Source organism: Gorilla gorilla, chromosome 9 (assembly GCF_029281585.2).
Source record: "Gorilla gorilla gorilla isolate KB3781 chromosome 9, NHGRI_mGorGor1-v2.1_pri, whole genome shotgun sequence".
In the NCBI taxonomy this organism is placed as follows: Eukaryota; Metazoa; Chordata; class Mammalia; order Primates; family Hominidae; genus Gorilla; species Gorilla gorilla.
The window spans coordinates 39,941,626-39,954,336 of NC_073233.2; the positions used below are offsets into that span (position 1 = coordinate 39,941,626).

Consider the following 12,711-nt stretch of genomic DNA (forward strand, 5'->3'; position numbering starts at 1 on the left):
ATCCATCCAGTCACCCCAGTTATGAGCTCTAATATTTGAGACATAGGTGACGGCCACAAAAACAAACTGGAAACACTTGAATGGATGCCTTCTCCTTTCAACATTTGCTGTACGTGAGAATAATTTATTTTGTGTTAGATTATTTGAACTCTTTGACTTCATTCCTTCTGACAGATTGTGTGTGTGTGTGTGTGTGTGTTTACGCTTGCACATAAGCACACACTTCTATTCATGTGTGTTAACTCGGAACCGACTTTAACTGTTTATTTCAGAGAAGTGACTTTTCATAGAAACGTTTGACCTCTCTGGGTCTCAGTTTCCTCATCAGCATATTGGGGATGAGAAAAGCATGCAGGCTAAGGACCTATCACAGTGCCTAACACACAGTAGGCACTCAGGAAATGGGTTTTCCTATCAGTCCTCTACTGAAATTCTTGGAATTTAAATAACCCTTCATTCCTTTTCACCTTTAGGCATGACTTTGTACTTTTAGGTAATTATGCCAATGAACACGACATTGAGTTTGGATGACTTCAGTTGACCTAACTTTACTCTTGTTTTGACTGTTAAATGAATTTATTAATGTGTCTAAGATAAAATCTGTTCTGTTTATGTAAATGAAGGTGAGGGGATTTTACATACTGCACCAAGAAGAAGCACCTCCACTAAAACAATAAAACTGGGTAAAAGCTGAACATTCTTGCTAATAAAAAAAAGCATGTATTTATTTAGGGTATACACTGATATACTGTACATTTTTCTCCATCAGGATAAAATAATGATAAAGAGGCATACAGATATTTTTCACAGAAGCTATAAGCTCTATGTTAATGGCAGAATACTCACATATAAATACTGAATTACTAAAAGCAGGAGCAATTAAGTGTTTAATGTCAACAGAAACATATTATCTAATGAGCTGTTTTCAGAAGTTAATAATGTGATTAATCATCGATTGATAAAAACTGTGGAGAAGAAGCTCTTCTGTACTAATAGTATTCTGAGCCTAAGGGCAGCCAAATGAGAGGTAGATCTTGGCTAATGAGGAACCACTTGATGTCAGGGCTTGGTTGAAATCAGAGAGGAAGACTGGCTGGCTCCTCAGGCAGGTCTCACCACGTGGCACTTACTGGTGGAGTGTTCATATTCTAGGGTCTGGGCCTCAGTTTTGCCTAGTAGCCCCCAAGTTCAGCAGGATCAGGAGGACCAACTCATGCTAACCAGGCTTACAAGAGTTTGATGTATAAACTAGATTGCCAATATATTAATTTAAACTACAGACCAAACCTACCATGGAGAAGGAACTTCTCCTTTTAACTTGTCAATACTTTTTCCTGTCTCAGGTAAATCATATGATGAGCTTTGGCAAATGTATACACCCGTGTAACCCAACTCTCTATCATAATACAGAGCATGACCATCACCCTGTTGCCCTTTCCAGTTAATTCATCCCAGCCCCCTCGCCCTGAGACACCTACTGTTTTAATAGCACATTCTTCCTGCTGCCAATCACTTTGGTTGCTCTTCTTTACTCTGGTTCTGAGAACAGCCTGAGTCTTTTGACTAGACCGAGGCATTTCCAAGCTCCCAGCCAGCTATTCTGGGGGAGATCCATCTGCTCATGTTACATTTTACTCGTTGCTCACTCTCAGGGTGACTACACTACAATATTGAGAGTCATTTCTCTGTGGCTTTTGCCTCTTGATTCCAGCACACATTTCTAATCTGCACATTTCTCAGCTTCACTTTTCTTTTGACTTGTGGATGTCACCCCTGGGGAAAATTGTTACTGATCCATCTTTTTCTCCTCTTCCTCTCAGTAGTAGTGAACTCTAGCATTTACTGAGCAACTACTAGAGACCACACCAAAAACACTACAAAGTGACAGCCCATTTTACAGATGAGGAAACTGAGACTCAGGGAGCTTAAGCCACTTGCCCAAGGTCACACATCTGTGGAGGTGGAGGCTTTCTAACCCCAAACCCTCTTAACCTCCCACGTCCTTCTGTCCAGGACTTGGGACTGGGGTGGGGGGTTATGTCTGGGTTGCTTTCCTCTTCCCAGTGTTGCTTGTCATGTCCCTCCTGCTGGCTCTTTCCCACAGCCGTGGTGAAGAACCCGCCCAATAACCTGTGGATCATCGCCGCGGTGCTGGCGCCAATTGCCGTGGTCACGGTCATCATCATCATCATCACTGCCGTGCTCTGCAGGAAGAACAAGAACGACTTCAAGCCTGACACCATGATAAACCTGCCGCAGAGAGCAAAGGTATATGGAAGTGGTGGGGAGAGGGGCAGGAGGACAGGCCTGCAGGAGCTCGGCCTGCCTTTCCCTCTTGCTTTTGAGGCCATTGCCGGAGCCTGCAGAAACATCAGGGCAGGTCCTCATTTTGAAGGAGATCCTTCCTTTTAGTCTCAGGACCTGATGGTTCGTGGTTATCTGATGCCCATTCTGCCATCGGTGCTTCCAAGCGTTTTATATACAGCAGCTCTCTAATTCTCACAGCTGCCCTTGGAGGAAGTACTATTATTTTACAGATGAGGAAACCGAGGCATAGAAAACTATAAGCTAAAGAGACCTGAAAGGGATTTTAGAGATAATGTAATCAGACTCCCTCCTTTCACCCATGAAAAGTAACTCTTTCAAGGTCATATGGTTGGTAAGTAGCAGAACTGATGGTAGAATCAGGTCTGCTATATTCTGAACGTTGTGGTCCACAGATTTATATGTTGAAATTCTGACCCCCAATATGATGGTATTAGGAGATAGGGCCTTTGGGAGGAGATTAGGTCATGAGGGTGAAACCTCCAGGAATGAGATTAATGCCCTTAGAAAGGAGGCCCTAGAGAGCTCTCTTCCATGTGAAGACACAAGACATTGGCAGCCTGCAGCCCAGAAGAGGTCCCTCACCTCTGACCATCCTGGCACCTTGATCTTGGACTTTCCAGCCTCCAGAGTTGTGAGAAATAAACTTCTGTCATTTACAGGCCACCCAGTCTGTGATATTTTGTTACAACAGCCCGAACTGACTTAGACAAAGTTTCTTGGCTCCTAATGCAAGGCTCTCTGGAGCACATGCTTGGTTGGAGTGACATCTTCAGAGGCCACCATGATGGAGAAGCTGCAGGGCTTTGGCTGGGTGGCCAGGAAACCCCCATTCAGTGGCTCCACTGAAGCCTGTCCTGGGGCCCCATCCACCCACTGCGGCCTCCACATCTCTGCACCACTCACCTCCAGTGACTGGGAGAGAAACGGACTAGGACATGCTGCAGGCTGATTTTCTGGTCACATTGCTCCCTTCATGATATTCCATGAGGGAAATATACTAACTGTCATACCTGATGCTTAAATAATGCCTTACAATTTGCTGGGCTCCTCGAGGACTATCACCTCGTTTGTTCATCACAGCAGCCTTATGAGGTAGCTCATAGTCAGGAAAGGTTTTATTATCCTCATTTTACTGCCAAAACACTCAAGGGAAAGAGAGACTTTGGGGTTTGTCCAAAGTCATGCTAGCAGCAGAGGGGTGACTGAGGCTCACATCCGAGTCTTAGAGCATTTTCTCCATTATACACCTACCTGAACCCTGAGATTTGGCAGGTAGAATCCTCTTCCAGCTCTGAAGATCTGAGCTTTGTCTACCTGTGCAGGAATGAAATAGCAAACTACCCCTCATATTCCAGAGCCATTGGAATGCATGTCGGCCATGGAGATCGTCCTTGCGGGGGTCACACATGCCTTAGTTCTTTCTTGATGATCACACCTCACTTCAGCAAAAGAAATCAAAGGATTTTTATCGTTTGTTAAACTGATACACCTGTTTTGATGCTGCAGCTTGTTTAGATACTGTCTACTGAAGAGTCAAATGCCAAAGCGAGTTGTTCTGTTTCAGTTGACACAAAGGCACCTGCTTCCCAGACACAGCAGGATGTTGGTAATAAGTGTACATTGGGAATTGCCCAAGCAGTGAAAGGTGAAACTCTTCCAAGAGTGTGCATTCTGGCCGGGCGCGGTGGCTCACGCCTGTAATCCCAGCATTTTGGGAGGCCGAGGCGGGCAGATCGCCTGAGATCAGGAGTTTGAGACTAGCCTGACCAACATGGAGAAACCCCATCTCTACTAAAAATACAAAATTAGCTGGGTGTGGTGGCACACACCTGTAATCCAAGCTACTCAGGAGGCTGAGGCAGGAGAATTGCTTGAACCTGGGAGGCAGAGGTTGCAGTGACCCAAGATCACACCGTTGCACTCTAGCCTGGGCAACAGGAGCAAAACTCCATCTCAAAAAATAAAAATAAAAAGAGTGTGTATTTCATCTCCATCTCAGCTTAGTTACAACATGAGCCTTTTAGACATAATGGTAATAACCAGAATCTAACTGTACCCTCATCCAGGAATACAAAACATGCCATACTGAGATTGTAAGGGGGCATATTTATGTTACAGATTAAACCAAAATTGTACTAATCTGCCAAAATGAGTTGGGCAACACATGATTTCCACATAGCTTCTGGCTGGAAGGCTGTCTGAAGCTAGGACAGATTAGCGTTTGTAGTTTTCCATAGCTCCTTCTGCGTCCTACTCTGTATATTGGGCTTTGTGAGATACCTGGCTGACATTGAACATCAAGTAAATTTATGTTCCATGAGTTGACTGAATTCACTTGTGTGCGGTGGAGCTGGTTGTTTTCCCCCTCCATGAGGCTGGGCTACATATTTTGATTCCCAAAGCCCTTTTATCATGGGAAACCAGCAGGGTGGAACTGCCTCCTGCTTACTGCAGTTCTTCTGCCGTTACAACCCAGGGACACTGCAGTGTTGGAGAGAGGAGAGAGCTTCCTGCGTCACTTCTCACCACCTTGTGTGTGTGAACAGAATTCAATCATTGTCAAAGGACGAGGCAGAACAAAAAAGTTAGCCTTCACCGCCAATCCTTAGACTAGGAGGACAGTCCTGGGGACATCGCTGCATCTTTACAATTCAGGCTACAGTGCCAGAGGGCAGTCCCGGGGATCCTTCTTGAGACTCAGTAATAAACTTAACATGCTAAGCAGAGGAGGTGAGTGTGGCTTTCCCGGGAGCCGAGACCAGAGTATGGATACCCTTACCCTTCTTCAGAGACAAGGTACCATGGACTACCCCATTCCCATTGTTATCAGGTGGGCTTCTGCAGGTAGAATGGTGAAAAATGATAAATGCAAGAGGGCCAGCATCATGACTTTTGTCACCTCCTTTCTTCCTAGTTCACTTCCCTTTACTCTGTCATTGGATGTACAGCCGTTTTTCTAGTTTTTCCCTTCATAGAATTGAAGAGATCATGTTTCCCTGGAAGAGGCCACCTTAGAAGAGGGTGGATAGGACCATATCCAGATGCAGGATGGAGCTTGGAGGGTCTGTAATCTTTTGCATGAACATCTACTTGGGACAGGCCAGTCACCCCCTAAGAACAGCCAACTGTTTCCTCTTTCCCACTACTATCTGTAGGATACTATCTATAGGATACCTATAGGATAACTTACCCAGCTCTGTGAGCCTGGGTAAGCTGCTTAACCTCTCTAAACCTCAGTTGCTTCATCTGTAAACTGGGAACTCATGATAATACCTACCTTCTTGAACTATAGTGAAGATGCAATGAGAAAAGTTATGTACTGTGTTTAGTACTGTGCCATTGATATCAAATGAGGCTGAAACTGAGCCCCTTGAGGGTGAGGAACCAGTTATTTAACTTTAAATGTTCAGCACCAAAGACAGTTCCTGTCGTTGGAACAACAATAGGAAAGTTACTTAACCTCTGTGCCTCAATTTTTCCATCTGTAAAATGGAGATATAACAATAATCGTATAGAGTGTTGTGAGGATTAAGTTAATATATATACATCGCTTTGAGATATGTCTAGTATGTAATAAATACTACCTATAAGTTGGCTTTTATTGTTACCCATGCTTTTTTTCTTAAAAGGTCTTGGCAGTGTATCTGCCATTGAAATTACTGGAGATTATTTTGATTTGATAATTTTATAAAACGAATTGAAGTAACTATAGCTACTTCATGATATTTTATTATTGGGATTAGGAGTCACTAATGTGTCTAATGGGCAGTTGATTAATCTCAGGTAATTTTCCAGTTGAAAGCTAAAAGAGCGCTACCCTGGGAGTCAGAAGAGTGAGGGAGTAGTAGTCCTGCGCCACTTAGCTGTGTGATCTTGGGCAAGTCACTGAACCTCTCTGAGCTTTTGTTTTCTTATCTGTGAAATGAAGGCTGTAATGTTTGCCTTGCTTACCTCACAGGTTTGTTGGAGGATGAGATGAGATAACAGTGTTTTGCATGCTGTAAGTACCAAACATACACAGGGATTGTTGTGATTAACAACACAGGTGTAATTAACCTAATAACAATGGGAACCTTTTAAGCTTGGAATTCCTTAATGTCTCTCTTTGTGTATATCCATCATTGACCCAATCACCTGAAGTATCCAGTGGATAACTTTAACCCTGTGTGAAAGGTAAGGGGCCAAATCCAGAGGGAGGAGAGAGAAAGCGGGAGATGGGACCAGAGCCAGCTTTCCCTGTCATTAGGTTCTTGGGAAGTCTTAGCTGCTATTGGAGCCTCCCACTTCCTCACAGACAGGCCAGGAGTGTTGCACAGGAGCCAGGCCATGTACGGCAGGAGATGCTAATCAAGATAGGAAGCTGCAGAAGGAAAGGAAGGGCTGTGGGAAGACTCATCAAATAGTGGTTAGATGTTCCAGCTCTGGGTCACATAGTCATAGGTTCAAATGCTGACTCCATCACAGCTCTGTGAGCCTGCGTAAGCTGCTTAACCTCTCTAAACCTCAGTTGCTTCATCTGTAAACTGGGAACTCATGATAATACCTACCTTCTTGAACTATAGTGAAGATGCAATGATATAAGTTGTATACTGTCTTTAGTACTGTGCCATTAATATCAAATGAGGCTGAAACTGAGCCCCTTGAGGGTGAGGAACCAGTTATTTAACTTTATATGTTCAGCACCAAGGACAGTCCCTATCGTTGGAACAAAACTGAATAGGATAATAGGGGGCGTGAGGGTGTGGTACAAAAGGGGTCAACAGGACATGAAACTGGGCAGGCAGGTTCAGCTGGCATGTGAAGGGCTTTGAATGCCTCGCCAAAGCATTTGGGGAGACATTCAAGGCCCTTCATATTTTAAATGAGAGTGATGCACCCACATGTGTTTTAAGGGAGATAATTTTGGAAGCTCATCAGGGGAGGCCTGGAAAGGAGCTAAATTGGAAGCAACAAGACCGAGGCAGGAAATAGTGAAACAGTGGACCTGGGGAGGAAAAGTCAGCTTCCAGAAACATTTCAGACATTGAATCTAATTGGTGACCAATTGATTATGGAAGGAGCAGGCAATTCAGTATTTGAGAGACATTACCAAGTTATCTGAAGGCTCGCTTCTGTTTCTTATAGGCCAAGGACAGGGAAGGAAAAGAACAGAGAACACCTTCCCTCAGCAAACCCTATTTCAGAAACGCAGTCCCAGGTCCTGGCCTCAGAATGTCACTGATCACCACATAGGTCAGAGTGTATGTCTCAGAGAAGAGAAGGGGGTGATTATACTTCCCAGAGTGAGTTTCTCAGGGAACTGGGGGAGCTGTCCATGGCAAAGCTATAGACAGCCTCAAATAAAAAAGCCTTGTTGGAGTTAGCAATAAAACTCCATCCTGTTCTGAGACACAGTGGTGAGATTTGACAGGTTAGGCCACAGTTCTAGACTGGATTGTTAAATCTGCTGGAACCTTCCTGTTGTATCTCTAGCTAAATTAGCTGCTGAAATTTACAAGAAAAAAACAAACAACCCTATAAAAAAGTGGGCGAACGATATGAACAGACACTTCTCAAAAGAAGACATTTATGCAGCCAAAAGACACATGAAAAAATGCTCATCATCACTGGCCATCAGAGAAATGCAAATCAAAACCACAATGAGATATCATCTCACACCAGTTAGAATGGCAATCATTAAAAAGTCAGGAAACAACAGGTGCTGGAGAGGATATGGAGAAATAGGAACACTTTTACACTGTTGGTGGGACTGTAAACTAGTTCAACCATTGTGGAAGTCAGTGTGGCGATTCCTCAGGGATCTAGAACTAGAAATACCATTTGACCCAGCCATCCCATTACTGGGTATATACCCAAAGGATTATAAATGATGCTGCTATAAAGACACATGCATACATATGTTTATTGTGGCACTATTCACAATAGCAAAGACTTGGAACCAACCCAAATGTCCAACAACGATAGACTGGAATAAGAAAATGTGGCACATATACATCATGGAATACTATGCAGCCATAAAAAATGATGAGTTCATGTCCTTTGTAAGGACATGGATGAAGCTGGAAACCATCATTCTCAGCAAACTATCGCAAGGACAAAAAAACCAAGCACCGCATGTTCTCACTCATAGGTGGGAATTGAACAATGAGAACACTTGGACACAGGAAGGGAAACATCACACACCAGGGCCTGTTGTGGGGTGGGGGAGGTGGGAGGGATAGCATTAGGAGGATATACCTAATGTTAAATGACAAGTTAATGGGTGCAGCACACCAACGTGGCACATGTATACATATGTAACCTGCATGTTTTGCACATGTACCCTAAAACTGAAAATATAATAAAAATTAGCTGCTGAAGGAGGGGCTTCTGATCATATCAAGTTCTGATATACTCTAAATGACAGAGGTTGAATTTCATCTGCAGATTTTCTTGAAAAAAAATCACTGCTGTCCATTTCACCTGGACTATGATTTATCAGGAAAGCAAAAGTAATAACTAATATTGATTGAGCACTTACTATTGGCTAGGCACTTATTTAAATGCTGAACTTGAATTTCTTATTTAATCCTTACAGCATCCCCTTAAAAGTGGTTACATGTTGCTCTCACAAACATATAAATTTTATCATGTTTATACTATTATTATCTCCAATTAACATAATAACAATGGCCATCTTTTAAGCTTGATGAAGAAACTGATGTGCAGAGAGTTTCAGTAACTTACCCAAGGTCACACAGCTAATGAATGACAGAGTCGGGATTTGAACCCAGGCAATTTCAATCTGCTTTTGAAACTGCCACTTTTACCCACCACACTGTCCTGCCTCAAATCTGTATTGTACTGCTTTGGGGTGTAAAGCAGAATAGAGACACTTTCAGGAATTGTTTAAATATGCGTCTTGGTTTTCATTACCACACTACTAGATGTCTGTTGGATTTTGCTCAGAGCTGCCTTATGCACTTGGGATTTCAGACACTGTGCAATAAAACCTTGCCAGTTTCCCAGGAATGCATTATAGGAGAGCCAGCCTACTTAAGGGCGAAGTCTGGATTAAAGAGTGACTCCATAAATTCCATTTCATTATTAATGATTGTACGGCTTCACATGTGATAACACACTTCCCTCTGTGTTCAGATCTGTGATCCACTTTAATACTCAAGGGTGGTAGAGGTAAAGCAGATAAGATTATCTTCAGTTCTCAGATGAAAAAATTGAGGTTCAGAGTTCAAGTGGCTTGGCAAAGTCACACATGTGCTATTACACATAAAGCTATAGAAGAATGGAGTGAAGAGGTGACCAAACATTTCCAGGCAGGAGGTGATCCGCAGGACATATTTAATGTATTAATTGAGTTGTTTCTCATTTGCAGCATCCATTGACTTAAAATTCATGGTCTAAAATCTTTGAAAGAGGTTTGATCTTAAACACCTGTTTACATGTTGTTTACAGTCTTCATTTTTCTGAGCAAGTCTTTATCTGTAGAGATTCTGTAGCTGGATGGAATTAACATGGATTCTGATTTTGAAGAGACGGAAATAATGATGGGGATTTGAGTTAACTCTTGTTTATTAATTAGAAAGCTAAGTTTGGTCCCATCTTTTTGCTGCCTGTCATCTCTTAAAGCCATGGTTAGGGTCACACTTCACTAGAAATATGACTGCAAATCTGTTTCCTCTTTGCAGCCTGTGCAAGGCTTTGATTATGCCAAGCAACACCTGGGCCAGCAAGGGGCAGATGAGGAGGTCATCCCTGTGACTCAGGAGACGGTGGTTCTCCCGCTGCCCATTAGAGATGCTCCTCAGGAAAGAGACGTCGCTCAGGATGGAAGCACCATCAAGACCGCCAAATCCACTGAAACCAGGAAGAGGTAGGCACGGGGCTGACTTCTGCCTCTCTGTGTCAGCAAGAGAATAATTGATGATGAGAAAAGCCGATGCCCTCAAGTTAATTCCACGGTTCTCTTTAAAAATTCCCCTTCATGCTCATTTTGAATATTTGAAAAGAGACTAAAGGAGATGATGAGAATCACAATACCTGCCTAGCCTGGGCTACGCTTTGTAAGGTTTTATGTCTCTGATAACCACAACAGCAGAGATTTAGTTCATATATTTACTATAGCAAATTTAGCACTGATGTCACACTTATATTTTAAACATATTAAAAGCAGTGCCTTTGATTCAGTATAGTTGTATTTTATCTGGCAATTTCTCAATAGGGGTTTCTGATTTCAGTCAAAACCATATATTTAATTTATACTATAAGCAGAACACTTTGAAGACATCCCTTTAGGACTACAAAAATGTGTAAGATTGATTTGTGACCCCAGGAGTCTCATGATGGAGGAGGCAGAGAGAAAAATAACTGGAATACCAAGGATGAAGTATCGGTGCCTGCACTGGAGACTGCAGGGCTGTAGTAAAGTCAGGAGGAAGAACTTAATTCTGAACAGGTGAAACCTCGTGGAGAAGGTTATCCTTTAGCTGAGCCTTGAAAAGTGAGTGGGATCTGAATAGGTGGGAAGATATAAGGGCATCCAGTCTAAAAAGAGTGGGGAGAGAAGAGGGACAGGTTTGTTCTCTAAATGGTGAGTGTCCCCAGAGTTTAGAGTTCATAGTGGCTGGGTGTAGTGAAGAATGAAACCAGAAGATAAATTAAAATTTTGGAAAGTCTCGACTGCCTGGCAAGGCATCTGACCTTTATTATCTAGGCAACGGGGAGCCACTGAAAGGTCTTTTGGAAGATAATGATGTTAGCCTATATGTTAGAAGGATACTTTGATGGCAGTGTGGATGAGAGATGGGAGAGGTTAGTTTAGAGGCCAAGAGACTCATTGTAAGACTTTGCAATAGCCTTATAAAGAGGTAATGAACCCTATGGCAAGCCGCGTTGGCTGGCTAAACCAACATGCGTTGTCAACTCCCTTCTTCCTTGTTGCCTGAGACCACTATGGAGACTGAAAAAACTACATCATCCATGTCTCCTTCCTTTCTCCCCTCCTTTTATCTAACATGTGTATTGATCATTTGCTGTTTATCAGGCACTGGGGATATTGCTGTGAACAAGACAAAGTTACTGTTCTCGGGCAGCTTACAATCTGGTGAGGAGAGATAGATAATAAACAAATAGAGAAACAGGTAAAATTTATCTATTTCTGGATCAGGTGGTGATGAGTACAAAGAAGAAAACCAAAGCACAGTTAAGGGATAGAGAAATGGAGAAGGAGACATAGTGCTATTTTAGCTAGGAAGCTAGGGAAGACTTTTTTGATAAAGTGACATTTGAGAAAGACCTGATTGAAGTGAGGTATAAACCACGAGGTTATCTGCAGGAGGAATGTACGAAACAGATGGAACAGTTTGTGCATCGCCCAGAGGAGGGAACTTCTTGACATACTTAAAGAAAAGCAGGATCAAGGGGGCTGGCATGAACTAGGGAGGAAGTGGTGGCAGATGAGCCTGGCAAGTTGCTGGAGGTTGATTATGTCAGGCTTTACAGACCAAAGTCAGGACTTAGGATTTTATTGTGAATAAAGATCAGATGTCATTGGGGGGTTTTGAGAAAAGCAATGACATGATATGACTTGCAGTTTTATAGGCTCACTTTGGGCTGGGTGCATGGCTCACACCTGTAACCCCAGCACTTTGAGAGGCCGAGGCAGGAGGATCACTTGAAGCCAGAAGCTTGAGACCAGCGTGGGCAACCAAGCAAGACCTCGTCTCTACAAAATAAAATTATATAAAAAATATTAGCCAGGTGCAGTGGTGTGTACCTGTAGTCACAGCTACTGGGGAGGCTGAGGTGAAAGGATGGCTTGAGCACAGGAATTCAAGGCTGCAGGGAGCTGTGATTGTGCCACTGCACTCCAGCCTGGATGAGAGAGTGAGGGCTTGTCTCAAAATAAAATATAATTAAAATAAATACAACAGACTCACTTTGGCTGCTGTGTGGCAAACAGACTGTAGGGATGCAGAGTGGATGCAGGGAGACCCTTTACAAGGCTACTGCCGTGACCTAGGTGAGAGACGATCGTGTCATGGGATGGTGTGAGAAGTGGTTGGAGTTTAGAGGTATTTTGAAGGAAGAGCTGAAAAGATTTGCTGATAGATTCTTGTGGAGTGACAGAAGTGGAGAGGAGTGAATTTGCCATTTATTGTGTTGGGGGATACTGGAGGAGAAGTAGTTTGTAGGGGATGGTCAAGAGTTTGAGTGTGGACATGTTACATTTGAGATGCCTGTTAGGTATATGAGTGGAGATGTTGAGAACTCAGTTAACCTTGAGTCTGGAGTTTAGAGGAGTGGTCCAGGGTAGAAATATAAATGTAGGAGTGGTCAGTGTGTAATTACTCTATAAGACTGGGAAGGATCACCTAGGAGAGTACA

General features: G+C 43.1%; 1 protein-coding gene across 4 annotated transcripts in view; it reads left to right on the forward strand.

Moving 5' to 3' along the window:
• KIAA1549L (KIAA1549 like) overlaps positions 1-12,711 on the forward strand; it is a 294,948-nt gene that overhangs the window by 206,160 nt on the left and 76,077 nt on the right. For all 4 annotated transcript variants that reach the window (XM_019037520.4, XM_055356549.2, XM_019037521.4 and 1 more), the window contains exons 11-12: positions 2,105-2,268; positions 10,014-10,198. In XM_019037520.4, the coding sequence (XP_018893065.4) occupies positions 2,105-2,268; positions 10,014-10,198 (349 nt within the window). The remainder of the gene's footprint in view (positions 1-2,104; positions 2,269-10,013; positions 10,199-12,711) is intronic.